The 13,685-nt window shown below is 46.3% G+C and overlaps 1 protein-coding gene across 1 annotated transcript in view; it reads left to right on the top strand.

Annotated features, from left to right (window-relative positions):
• LOC120790170 (guanine nucleotide exchange factor VAV3) overlaps window positions 1-13,685 on the top strand; it is an 85,499-nt gene that overhangs the window by 56,513 nt on the left and 15,301 nt on the right. The window contains exons 15-20 of the mRNA XM_040127520.1: window positions 1,272-1,381; window positions 4,801-4,902; window positions 5,879-5,900; window positions 8,468-8,647; window positions 9,864-9,882; window positions 12,636-12,766. Of these exons, the coding sequence (XP_039983454.1) occupies window positions 1,272-1,381; window positions 4,801-4,902; window positions 5,879-5,900; window positions 8,468-8,647; window positions 9,864-9,882; window positions 12,636-12,766 (564 nt within the window). The remainder of the gene's footprint in view (window positions 1-1,271; window positions 1,382-4,800; window positions 4,903-5,878; window positions 5,901-8,467; window positions 8,648-9,863; window positions 9,883-12,635; window positions 12,767-13,685) is intronic.

Raw genomic sequence — 13,685 nt, forward strand, 5'->3', positions numbered from 1 at the left:
CTTTGCAAGAGCAAGTATGAGAGCCTCCCGTGTGTTTCAGTCTCAGTTTAAAGCTGCTACAATCGATATTTTTATAATAACAAAACACCAAATGACTGCGCCAAGTTTGTAAAGCGTCGCTCGCAGTGACAAACCCAAAATCTGAAACGTCCCCCGACTCCGCCGCTCGCCTCAGCCCCACGGAGCGTTTCATTCTAGCACCTCTCATAGCCTCATTTTTTCCAGCAAAACAAACTGTGAAAGGCCACCGTACGCGACCCTCACAGCACCGGACTGCAGACGGCCTACGTAACGAATGCCTGGTGAACGGTTTCCCTCTGGAGCCGGCGGAGACCAAAAACAGAGCTAAGAGAGAGGGAGTACCGACTTAGATGTGTCGGAGCCACGGCTCCAAATGAATGGTTACGTAGCTCAGTGTCTGTTGGATGTGTCAACAGATAGCGGTATGCTAACAAGCTCGTTCATCATTACCTTAGGGTTCACTCGTGCACATTGACCCACATGGTGATACACACGAGCGAAGGTCAGACAGACTGTATTTCAGGAGGGTCAGCACAGAGATTCGTTACGTTATCAGTAAAAGACCAAAACAGACAGACAACGCAGAGAAACACCTCCTCCCTCTCTGTACAAATTGGTAGCTAGACGATATCTGTGCTGAGCGTAAGCCTTTGTGCCCCCTGGGAATGCCCCTGTGGAGCGCTGCTTTCCTTTTCTCCTCTCTTTCAAGGAAAAAAGCCGAGCGGCGGCGCCTCCCTGACAGCACTGTGAGCTTGGCATTTTTTTAGCCTTCGGAGCTGATGAAGCCATAAAAAGTGCATCTCGGAAGCATCTGTTTAGTCGTGCTTTTGAAAAAAGCAGGCATGTGTTGACACAGAGGCTAATAGGCTGATATTTCACCTCTGAAGCGGGCGATGGTAGCTGATTACAGGCCCACTCGCTCCTTGCGCCTCTGCCTGCTGTCTGATGCCCGGCAGGTATATGGCACAGCTACCTCGCACTCGCTTCCTCTCCTCCTTCATGCTCTCTCTCTCTCTCTCTGTTTCGTCTGCGTGTCAGTTCTGCCGCCCTTCAACCCCTCAGCCTTTGTGTTTACTCTCCCCGAGGCGTCCCTCTTTCATTTTGCATCTCTTTGTCTCCATCTGTCTCTCTGCATCCTGTCTCGCTCAGCTCCTGCCACCTCCTGCTCCGTTTGTCTTTCGCTCAGTCGATTTATTCGCCGTCGTTGTATTTACTGTCTCAGACGTGTGTGTTTCTCTTTGCTGCTGCAGTGGTCCTACGGATTCTACCTCACTCACAACCAGGGCCAGAGCGGATTTGAATTCTTCTTCAAGACCAAAGAGCTGAAAAAGAAGTGGCTGGAGCAGTTTGGCATGGCCATGTGAGTGTGTCTTTTCTGTGTATGTGTGTGTCTCGTTTTCTCAGCTGTATTTTGTCACAGCATCAAAAAGTAACACATCGCCCGTCCCGTTCTTCAGGTTGGGCCACTTGATGGTTTACGACACACGACCCCATGACGCAAAGATGGGCAGATACAAAGATTGCACGCTAACTTTAAAACAGAAAAATTGCACACGGCAACGAAATAAACCCCTTCAACTTGTGCCTGAGGAGACAGCAGAGCGAAAATTTCAAGTCTACTGAATCCAGTATTGTAGAGTATTTTATAATCACTCAGTACTTTATACCCGGAGAACATAACTGCTTGACTTTAAGTTAAGCATCAGATGTGGGTAGTTAAACTGAATCAACCAGTCCTCACCCTGAACCGGATCCAAATTCACCCGAATGAAGAGTGGAGCTATAGTATTTCGCTGACGGAGCCGAGTATAACCTGGACCGATGGTCCCTCAGATACGCCGCCAACCACCCTGCCTCTCACGGCATGGGTACACACTGTACGGGGCAAAGTGCCATTGGGTATAACTGTAGTAGCAGATTTTTAATTGTATGTTTTTTTGGAGTCAGAAACACAGTCTGAAGGAATATGACTCTGGTTTGGTGTCTAATTGAACAGACAGCTCACTGACATCTGCAGGGAAAACTACTGAGCCCTGTGAAAACGTTGCACGTCCGTGAGGTTGGCCCCCCAGTGTGATCAGGACAGGAACAGAAATATTCCACTTTGCGTGTGCACACAACATACAAATCTGTGCAAGAACTATTTTCGAGAAATGAAATATCAAAGTTTGTAAAGCGTAGACCTATTAAGTCAGCACTCCATTAACGCCCGAACGACTCCGAAGCAGTCTCATTCATTTGTGCTCATTTGTGCAAGAAAAACAAACATCTGCGCTTCGTTATTTCTCAGGTTATCAAAGTTAATTTATCTGACGTGTGACACTCAAGTGTGAAGTCTAAAAAAAACAAGCCTCCGGACTGAAGGTCTGAAAGATGTGTGCATTAACCAGGCGCACCAGGGTAAGTGGACGGCACTTATGTGGCGCTTTTCCGATCTTCCAAACGTCTCAGAGACAACTAGTGCAGTACTGATCATTTCCTCAGTCACTATGTGATCAGCAAAAAAAACAAAAAACAAATATGAGGATGTGGAACACAGCAACTAGACACTATTATCAATGACAAGCCAGTATCAGTAAACATAAATATCTTCTAATGACAGTAGGAAAGGACATTTGGTAGATATCACTCCGCAATGTACATTCAAATTTCAGCTGTGCATTATCATAGCTGCACTGCTACCCACGCACGACATCCTCTGATGAGCACATAATTCCCTACAACACCACAGACAGAAGCCAAAATCCTCCCAGTCCTCCAGGGTCTCTTTAGTCTGAGCTGAGATGTCTGTTATTAGATCAGGTTAACTGCCAGCGACAGCAGCAACAATTAGTTAAGAGCAGTGGGGCTCTCAATCAGATGCAATTAAAGTGAAAATACAGGCGACGACGCAACAAAGAAAGATGAATGAAAAGAGAGAAATTGGTGAAACGTTTTCACGGCACAAAGACAGGGAGAGGATTAGGAAGACGAAGTGTGGTGTGACACGAGTCTGAGAAAACAGGGACTTTGCTTGATTGGCGTCCGGGGCCTCAGTTAACCACCTGGGAGAATAGAGAGATGTTGCCAGGTAATCACAATCTCCCACAGCAATGCCTAGTGGCTGATCTGGGAACAGCGGTTCTCTCACATGTTGCCTTTAGTTCCAAACCGCACGCCGTCGGCTGCTTGACTAAGATTCAGCGGCCACCAGGGCCAGGTAGACACACTGCCCTGCAAACAGAAAGCGAGAACTTCAATGTCCAGACGACGTCCCTGAAAGTCCTAATAAGACTTTTTAAGTCCTCAGACGTCAGGCGGCTGCCTCTCTGGCGCGTACAAAGATCCATCAGTGCACAGAGTGGAACTGGGAGATGCCAGTCAAAGTCAAACAGGAAGAAAAAGGAAGCTCAGGTTGTTTATGTGAGAAACATGCCACGGCAGCCTATCCAGTGTCTTTCATTTGGATTATTCTGACTTAGTGGTAAAAGCAGACCCTCTTTCTTCTTAAAGGAGGTACAAGGATCGAGGACAGCACTGTTTTTCTTTTTCCGTCTTGTTTGTCCTATTTTCCTGAGAACGCGTTGTGGCCCTTCAGTTTGACTAATTATTTGAGAAGTAGCACCTGTGCATATTAAAAAAGCTTATGTAACAACGTCATCGTGTCTCGCTTTTCTGGCACCGAAAACAAAGGAAGACCTCCTCAATTTGAAGTAAGCAGGCCGTTTTGCTTCAGGCAAATCTTTTCTTTTTCTTTCTTATACACACACACACACACACACACACATACATATGCATCCATGTCCCAAGGGCCCACGAACACCTTTTCACTTCAAGCAGACCTCGCCTGTCTACTTGCTATTCTCTCTCTCTCTCGCACTTCAAAGAGCCGCATCAGTGAAATGTTACTTTAGCCATGGAAGAGTGTGTTGGCTGCAATTAGAAGTGAACATTATTTTTTCTTTTTGCTTTGAAACCGATTTTTTTTTAATCAAAGAGCAGAGCTGATTAACAATTGGAACAAAGCAGGCAACAAGCACAAAGTCATTTTCATTCATTCGTTTGGACTCATCTGTAACTTATAGTACAACCGGCGTTCGTGGTCAGTGTTTATTATCGCAGTAACCCCCAAACCGATCACGTCGTCAAGAAGTCAAGAACTTTTTTTTAAACATTTGACCTGAACCCATATTCAGACCATCATGTAATGATCTCTCATTTCTTACCACAAGCTACTGTCTCTTATTGTCGCACGGTGCGAGGAGAGACTATTTTGAAAACTCTCTGCTGCGTTCAAGGACACCTGAAGTTAAATGCAAGGAACAAGCAGGTTCGCTTTGTTCTTTTGAAACCTTTGTTTATCATTCATCCTTTGGATTTCATTTCCAGACATCATGGTTCATGAATGCTAAACTTTTTGGAAGCCCGCTCTCAAATCCTGGAGGTCAGAGCGCCCTTAAGTCATAAACAAGATCACTTACTGGAAATTGTCTGCATTAGCATGTGGTGACAGTAGGTACTACCAAGTTTCAGGTCCCAGATCTTTGTGGGTGGGAAAGCAATCCAAAAAGTAATCTCGGCATGCCTACACATTTTGGTCTTAATGGACCAAAATACGCAGAACCCAGAGTTTGCTTCTGTGGTGCTACTGCTGTGTGGTACTAAGGTTAATAGGCTTTAATCAATTTACAGTGACATGTCGGAGAAACCTGAGTGCCCCAAATGACCGATGGACAGTATGCGCTGTGGCTTGAGATTTTTCAGCGATCTAATGTTTGTTGCGTGTTATGTCTTGTTTAGATCCAACATTCATCCTGAGAACGCCAGCAACAACTTCCATGAGTTTCGTATGCACACCTTTGACAGAATCACCTCATGCAACTCTTGCCACATGCTTCTCAGGTAAGAGGCCAATTATTTTTCACACACACACGCACACACACACACGCACACACACACACACACACACACACACACACACACACAGAAGAAGCACAAAATCTCTTCGAGGCTGTGATCAGACATAAAGACCTGAGGACAAGACGTGGACCCTTTGCCTTCAAACAATGTCAGGACTCCTTTGAAAGACCTCCGCTCCTCCTGTTCCTCTCCAGTGTACCCTAACAATCTATTCGTCACTCTTCCTTCACTCCGCTCTGTCCTCTGCACATGTGACTTAGTTGCCCAAAGTTTCTTTTGAATTTTCTGAATGGTATCGGCACCCAGAGGACTGTGCCTCATGGTCCTTCTCGCGGCAGGAACGACTGAGTGGTTTCGCCTACCGAGGACGGTGGAGAAAAATGTCTGTCACACTTCAGCACCTCTTCAAGGCGATGGGTGGGTAAAGGGGACAAGATTACCGCGCTGTGAACATACAGAGTCAGGCGCTGAGTTCACCAGCATTTTCTGAGGATAAGATTGGAGAAAAACAAGTGTGAAGCAGGGAAAGTCTCAAGCAGCTTTTGAAGTGCAACTTTTCATTATCTTCTTCAGGATTTAGCTATTTTCTTGATTATCTCTGAAGTTTTTCGATACGCAGTCATTGTTCTTTTGGACTATTTCATTATGGCTATTCTCCTACTGCTCTTTGTTTGCAGTACTGGTAGGAGGGCATTTCATTAACTTAAGAAGACACCGAAAGTGCAATTCAGCCTCTTATCTAACAGGCCCAGATATCAAATGACTCAAGTTTACTCTGCGATTTAAAGATGCACCTCGTTGTTTAATGTTATAAAATCTCACTATTCTTAGTGTGTTTCTTGGTAAACAGGTATGATTTTCTACGTCTACCCTGTCTTGCGTACTGCATTGCGGTTATGAAGACTCTTGCGTGCGTGAATGTGCTTTGCGGCTTTGACGTGTTGGTGACATTTACCAGGTTCAGCTACGGAAAATGTAAGGTAGGACTTGTCATATTTCCTTCCATGTGATTTTAATGAGAGTGGCGTCCTGGTCGGTTGAAACGATTCAGGTGCACTGAGTCCTTCCGTCAATGCAACGAACGCTCTGTAGTTCTGAACTGGGCAAAAAAACAACAGTATACCTGCATGTGAGCTCCAGGCTAGTTTTCTCATGGAGGCTAAACGGACAATTATCAGGGGAGCAGAGCAAAGCAGCCTTTACTTTCATTTCATTTTCATAAGGGCCTCTGAGTGGCCTATGCAAAGGAAAATGAAAACAAAGATACCTCCCTGCATGCTTGTGTGTGTGTGTGTGTACACTTCTTCCACACCGAGAATTTCAGGGTTTTCTTTTCAGCCTTTGTTAGATATGAGGTGATGCGGTTTTTTGGTCTGGAATAGCTGAAAGTAAAACGTCCTGGTCGGTTGAAGCGATTCAGGTGCACTGAGTCCTTCCGTCAATGCAACGAACGCTCTGTAGTTCTGAACTGGGCAAAAAACAACAGTATACCTGCATGTGAGCTCCAGGCTAGTTTTTCTCATGGAGGCTAAACGGACAATTATCAGGGGAGCAGAGCAAAGCAGCCTTTACTTTCATTTCATTTTCATAAGGGCCTCTGAGTGGCCTATGCAAAGGAAAATGAAAACAAAGATACCTCTCTGCCTGCTTGTGTGTGTGTGTGTGTACACTTCTTCCACACCGAGAATTTCAGGGTTTTCTTTTCAGCCTTTGTTAGATATGAGGTGATGCGGTTTTTTGGTCTGGAATAGCTGAAAGTGGCGTCCTGGTCGGTTGAAGCGATTCAGGTGCACTGAGTCCTTCCGTCAATGCAACGAACGCTCTGTAGTTCTGAACTGGGCAAAAAACAACAGTATACCTGCATGTGAGCTCCAGGCTAGTTTTTCTCATGGAGGCTAAACGGACAATTATCAGGGGAGCAGAGCAAAGCAGCCTTTACTTTCATTTCATTTTCATAAGGGCCTCTGAGTGGCCTATGCAAAGGAAAATGAAAACAAAGATACCTCCCTGCATGCTTGTGTGTGTGTGTGTGTGTGTGTTTGTATTCCCCATGGCAAACTGCCAGCTCCTGTTGGACCCAGCATCTGTCACGGTGCTCTCGGGTCGCAGAGGCAATAACGCCACTGCCGGGCCCACCTGGGCAGGCGTGTACCTGAGCAGATTTGGGCGACACCGGCAGCAGGGGAGCACGAAGCCGTGCAGACCAGGATGTCGGTTTGAATTCCCCCTCTCATTACTCCACACAGTATTCATCCTCTGCAGGAGCAGGAAAATGTGCAGGGCTGAGGGTGAATACTTCGCTAACAAACTTAAGTCCAAGTCTGAAACTTTACTTGGACGGAAAACTTGTAAATGAACGAGCACATAAAGGCTGCTCCTTTATGGTTATAGGCCACATTTTGTTCGTTACCTGCTTCCCGGTTGCATCGCTTTTTGCTGGTGTCCATTGAACTTTCGCCACTTTAAAGCTCAGAAAGTCACCACGATGCTTTCATGAACAGATTTTGTCGATGCACCAGCAGAGCTGCACAAACAAAATCACAGTGTAGCTTTATGTAAGTGTGTGTGTGTGTGTGTTTGTATTCCCCATGGCAAACTGCCAGCTCCTGTTGGACCCGGCATCTGTCACGGTGCTCTCGGGTCGCAGAGGCAATAACGCCACTGCCGGGCCCACCTGGGCAGGCGTGTACCTGAGCAGATTTGGGCGACACCGGCAGCAGGGGAGCACGAAGCCGTGCAGACCAGGATGTCGGTTTGAATTCCCCCTCTCATTACTCCACACAGTATTCATCCTCTGCAGGAGCAGGAAAATGTGCAGGGCTGAGGGGTGAATACTTCGCTAACAAACTTAAGTCCAAGTCTGAAACTTTACTTGGACGGAAAACTTGTAAATGAACGAGCACATAAAGGCTGCTCCTTTATGGTTATAGGCCACATTTTGTTCGTTACCTGCTTCCCGGTTGCATCGCTTTTTGCTGATGTCCATTGAACTTTCGCCACTTTAAAGCTCAGAAAGTCACCACGATGCTTTCATGAACAGATTTTGTCGATGCACCAGCAGAGCTGCACAAACAAAATCACAGTGTAGCTTTATGTAAGTGTGTGTGTGTGTTTGTGTCAGAGATAAGCCATTGTTTCCCTCTATTTGTCTCTGTTATCAGCTCCCTTGCTGTGTGTTTGCGTAACAGGTCAGAGTTCACTTGAGGAACAACAGGCCTGCTGAGAGAGGTGTGTGTGTGTGTGTGTGTGTGTGTGTGTGTGTGTGTGTGTGTTTATGGCGGGTACGGTGCATATATTTGTGGCCTTCTGCTAGCTAGTGTGTATGTGAGCGTGCAGGTATGTGTGTGTTGTTGTAATTGTTCTGTTTGCACAGGTACAGGAGTGTGTGTGTTTGTGTGTGTGTGTGTGTGTTTGTGTGTGTCTAGGGGGTGTAACCTGTCCCTCAGGGAGCCAATGAAAGAAACTGGTGGAGCAAAAACCTCAGGTCTGCCCCCCTCCCTCTCCACCTCCCCGCCTCGTTACCTCCTCTATCCCTGCTGTCAGGTAGTGGCAGCGCAGCAAAACAAAGCGAGCCACGGTCAGACACGAGCGTCCGCCTTCTCCACTAATGAGGGACTGTTGCCTTGTACCGACGAGGGCGTGCAAGTGTTTGAGTGCACCCGCTAACCCGTCATTCACTATGCCTGTTTTCAAACTTCTTTCAGATCCCGGCTTCGTCAGAACTCAGGTGAGCAGCCGCTGTGTGTGCGTGTGCGTGCGTGCGTGCGTGCGTGCGTGTGTGTGCATGCGTGCGTATGTGCGTGTGCGCGCATGCGTGCTTTGCGTGCGTGCGTGTGTTGATATATGTACCGTCTGTCTGCGTCTTGTGCTCGCCTCTTCTCCAGAGCTTTGCTGCACTCTGAAAACTGCAGGTATTTGCCAATTGATTTTACTTGCTGCAGCCCACCTGTTGACAGAAATGAGACTGTTTTTGCAGATCCACCCTCAGTTGTCTCTGCTGTTCCTGAAGCCGCTTTGTGTGTTACTGGGCCAGTATCCCCGTACTGGAAATTAGACCGGACAATTCACTGAAGTAGTATGCCGATACAAGCGGCTGAAACTGCACTATGTATGTAAGACTTTTGTGCAAAAATCCCTTCTCATCAGTAAAAACACAAAACCGGGGCAAAGTGTAGAAGTGGCCCTATCGCAGTACTGAGTTTATTTCTGGTGTCACGTTCTGTATTGTGACCAATCAAAAGTGATTTTGTGCACAAAAAGTGAAACTAAAAACAGGGAAAACACAAAACGGTGAAACTAAACAGAAACTCCAAACAGCTCTGAATAAAGTGGGTTGTAGTTCTGCTGTCATTGGTGGAAAGCGGTCGTTTGTGTGGAAACACTGTGGAATGTCCCACCGGCCACATGCAGTTTTCCATCCTCACCAAAACGTTTGTTTAAAAAACCTCTCAGAAGCACTAAACCCTGTCGTTTATCGGAATGATTTCCACATCCCATAAAGAACAAAATGTCATTATCTGCAAAAATGTCTGTGTATATGTGTGTTTGAAGAAAACCCGTCATTTTCACTGCCCTCCACAACTTTGCGCTTTCCTGCCGCAGTGGGACACACAGTGGTTCGCCTGCACCGTCAGTGCATGTGATGTGGGTTTTAGTATGTTATGAAGCGTCCATGGCAACGGCAGAGAGATAGCGGGTTCAAATATTAACTCTGCGTGTGCAGCGGTAGGTTGTTCACCTCACTACAACAAGCTAATAATTCCTTTAGTAGGCTGTGAGCTAGTGGAAGAGCTCCGAGGTTGCACTGACTTTGTGCATCAGTATGTTTAAGCCAAGCTCTCTCCGTGGCAGTGATTTGTGTGTGCTGCTGTATGTGAACATGTGTTTGCCCGTGCATGCAAACGACCGTGTCCGAGTGTCACTCTCTCTCTGTATTTTTTCAGGGCAAAGATCGAGATCCAGGTGAGAGATCAGAACGCACCACCACTCCAGATATCCTCCCACCTGGCGCACATCATCTTCTCTCCTCCTCTCTTGTCTCTTTTCTCTCACTGGTGATGTTTGACTGCTGCTGCTAAGACAAAGAGCCCGATTCTGGCTTGTAACCCCGGCATACCGTGTGTCAGCTTTAAAAACACACCGATTTTCCTTGCAAATGAGGACCAAATGTGGCCAGTTGTGGAATTGGTCTCTTTTGGATTCAACCATCGTCTAAGATGAGGATCGTAGAAAATACGTTAAACCCTTACACCTTTTTAGGGCTTTTACTAACTCTGTTAACTAACACAACTAACAATGTTAGAGACTAGGGAGGATGCCCGTCTCACGTTCCAAGAGCTGAAGGTGACGTCTTCACATTGCCTGTTTTGTTCAACTAGGATCCAAAACACAAAGATGTTCAATTTGTAACGACATGAAAGAAAGAAAAGGAACAAATTGAGAGGCAGGAAACAGCGACGTTAATTCGCCGTTGATTGACTTTGTCTCAGTCCCACTAATTTTACGCGTCGTAGTAGGATTTTCCGTCAGGTCCACCTCTTGTTATTGTGGAACTTTGGATGAAGCTTTTACTGTCATTGTGCACACACTAATGAATTTTTCCATTTTGTGCTTTAACGCAAACCTGATATGAAGCGGATCCAAAAACTTTCCTGTATCAGGTCGTTTGTCAGCAATTAAAGGAAGGTTTGCGTGAAGTGCCACCGTCATGCGGTCTTTTTTTTTGTTGTTGTTGCTGCTATCAGAGGTAACCTTGCTCAGTCAGACAGGAAGGTGCACCTGTTGGCCGTTAACTGCTTTAATCGTTGCAGCTAAGACTCGATCTTTGACTATGAAAGGCGCATGTAAACAGTTTAAGTCGCAGAAAACCGAAAGCCGAGTGCGTAAACTAGCCGCGTTACCGGGAGTGCACGGTAGATGCAGTAAATGTGGCCGCTGTATTTCTGCCTCTCTCCCTCTGTTGCTTTCTGCCTCTCAATCTTTCTCCCAGAGAATATGCCGAACAGACAGCATCCTATCCCGCCGTGTGTCTCTATGTGGGTCTGTGCGGGACCGCGCTACACTGCAGACCTTTAATCTCTCATAAACCTGCCTTCAACGCTAATTTTCCAGCCCTCCATCCATTACGCTGCAGAAAATCATGGCTGGCTGAAGACGCATTACAATCAATAGGCATTTGATTGCCCCAGCTCTCGCCGTTTCATAATATTGCCACGCTGCTCTCTTTGTCTGTTTTCAAAGGTGCACTGAAACGTGACTTGTCCTTGTGTGGATAGGAATGCAAATCATTCTCCCAAGACTCAATTCTCCGTGGCCCTGTGTCTTTAGACGTCCTATTCAGGCAAGCTAGCACACGTCGTGCTGCCTCAGTGCTACAGAGCTGGAACAGACCCTGAAAGAGAAGCCAGGCAGATGTAGATGTTTTAGCTTACAGTGCAAGGTTGTTGACTTCTGTCTTATTTGCCTTTAGCTTCACCCTTCTCTTCATGCTCTCACTTGAATTTCTTCTTATCTTATTGTATCACCATGCGCAGACAATTCTTTTTATTGTGCTGTGCATATGAGATGTGTGCTTCATAATGGATATATTATTCAGTTCAATTCCGTGGTACCTTGGTGAATGATGGGATGTTGAAAATTAAAATAGTGCTGATCGAGGCCGTTCCGACAAACAACTTCAGCTTGATTAAAATGCAATGTTCTTTTAGTGCCGGTGCAAACCTCTACCACTATGACATATGTTACCTGTGGAGCAGTAGGTGTCCATTAGTCCCTGTACGCCGGCTATGAGCTAGAGTGTAGTCAAGAAAAAGGAGGATGAGGTGTGTCGCTCTGCATTTCCAGACAAGACAATACCATCACTAAACCTGGTGCACTGAAAAAAAAAAGAAAAAAAGATTTTACCTTACTTCTTTACTGTAAATGCGATTAGGTCTAGTTATCATTAAGTCTCAGTAATGACACTGACTGAATTTTCCTTATAAATTGCCCCGAGGACGCCTGATTACACTGTGCAGCAGAGAACAGCGTCCACACCGACACTCACTCCTGCCTATCTTTTATCTAGGAGCCCGATAACCAGCCGCGCACTCATATCTGTAATAAGATAATGAATAATGGGTCCAAATGATTTGCCAGGGAGGCACACAGGTGACTTTGGGTGTGTTTTTTGTGAGTGTGCACGTGTACTCCCGCTCGTTACCACCTATAATGGGGCCATGAATAGTTTAGAGGAGCAGAGATGCATCTTTAGAACGGCGGACATGCCCCTTTAGACCTGAGCGGACACACACACACACACACACACAGAGACGTCAGACATGCAGACAGTTACTCATGACTCCGGGGCGTCAAGTCAAACACAGAACTCAAGTCCTTTACTCACACAACTACCTTTTCCTTTCTCGTATGAAGACGACACTTTGGTTGAAATGTTGATTACAGTCTGGATTTTTTTTTTTTTTAACATCCTAACACTTCAAATAAATTCACTTTATGTCAAACCCAAAGCCCATAGAAAGAAAAAAAAGAGCATGGAAGCATGGAATATAAAGTAGATAACTACCGAATAAAAACATAAGGAGGAGACAGATTGTTTGAGGTCAGAGGTCAGACTGCTTGGTGGCTCACACTTTCCAGCCATCTCGATTTCTCACTCTTAATACAGTGCTACTCGTGCAGACAGCAAGCAGGCGCTAACCCTGTCCTTCCCGCAGGTCTGCCCAAGATGCTGGTGATCAGGAACTACTTCGGTGTGCCGAGCCCCACTTCTGGTCCAGCGCTCAGCATCCAGGCGGGTGACATCATCGAATTAATCTGCGCCGACCTTCACAGCCCCTGGTGGCAGGTCAGAGGTCTCAGTGTCTCTGCGTCACGTATCTTACAGGACCAACACTGTATTTCAAGCTCTCATTTCCTCCACTGTCAGTCCATCCAACCCTCACCCTGACCTCCTGTTCTGCAACTCTGTGAGTCAGATCAGGCACAGTCAGTGTGTCAGCTCCTGTGTATCAACCTCCTCATCATGTGTTTATGTTGGTATAACACTCCAAGTGTGTTGGACATTGGACCTGTGACTGAGTCTAGTATTTCTGAGTCGGGCCATTTAAACAGTTGCATGTGAGAAGGATACTGCTCTTCCAAGGCAGGAAAACTAGCGCAGAATTGCTTGTTTTATGCCAGAAATTCTAGTTATGTGTCAAAGCACGTGCTCTCATCCTCACGGGTGGAGGAGAGAAGAGCGGTTTTCTGCATCGTATGATGCATCGTGGCGTAGCAGTCGCTCATAGGGTTTTACCAGAGGCCCGAAAAGGGCGCCGCATTGACAAGAATTTCTGTTGTATTGTAAACAGACATGTAATAAAGAAACCAGTTAATCTCACAAAACTTAATACAAAATAGATACAACAGATATAAAAATTCAATTAAGCCTGTGTGAAAGCCTGACCAGAGGCAGCTCCAGCCCCGCAGTCAGCAAACATTCAATATCCATCTCCTTTGTAGCCAGCAGACCATAATCATTTCTGTTCTGGGGGTGCGTGACAAATAGAATCGATCACTGTAATTTCATTTCATTCAACGGCAGCCATCTGTTCGCTCCGTCAGTGCCACCAGACATAATCATTTTCACACTCGTAGCGAGGATGCAGCAGAAAGCACGGCTTTTCACCAGCACTGATAACGTGCCCCTGAGGTAGCAGGGAGGTGACTGGTGATGGCCGCAACACCGACAAAGTGGGCGCAGACCGGAGCGGTGGCGTCTGAAA

This window comes from Xiphias gladius, chromosome 5 (assembly GCF_016859285.1).
Source record: "Xiphias gladius isolate SHS-SW01 ecotype Sanya breed wild chromosome 5, ASM1685928v1, whole genome shotgun sequence".
Taxonomy (NCBI): domain Eukaryota; kingdom Metazoa; phylum Chordata; class Actinopteri; order Istiophoriformes; family Xiphiidae; genus Xiphias; species Xiphias gladius.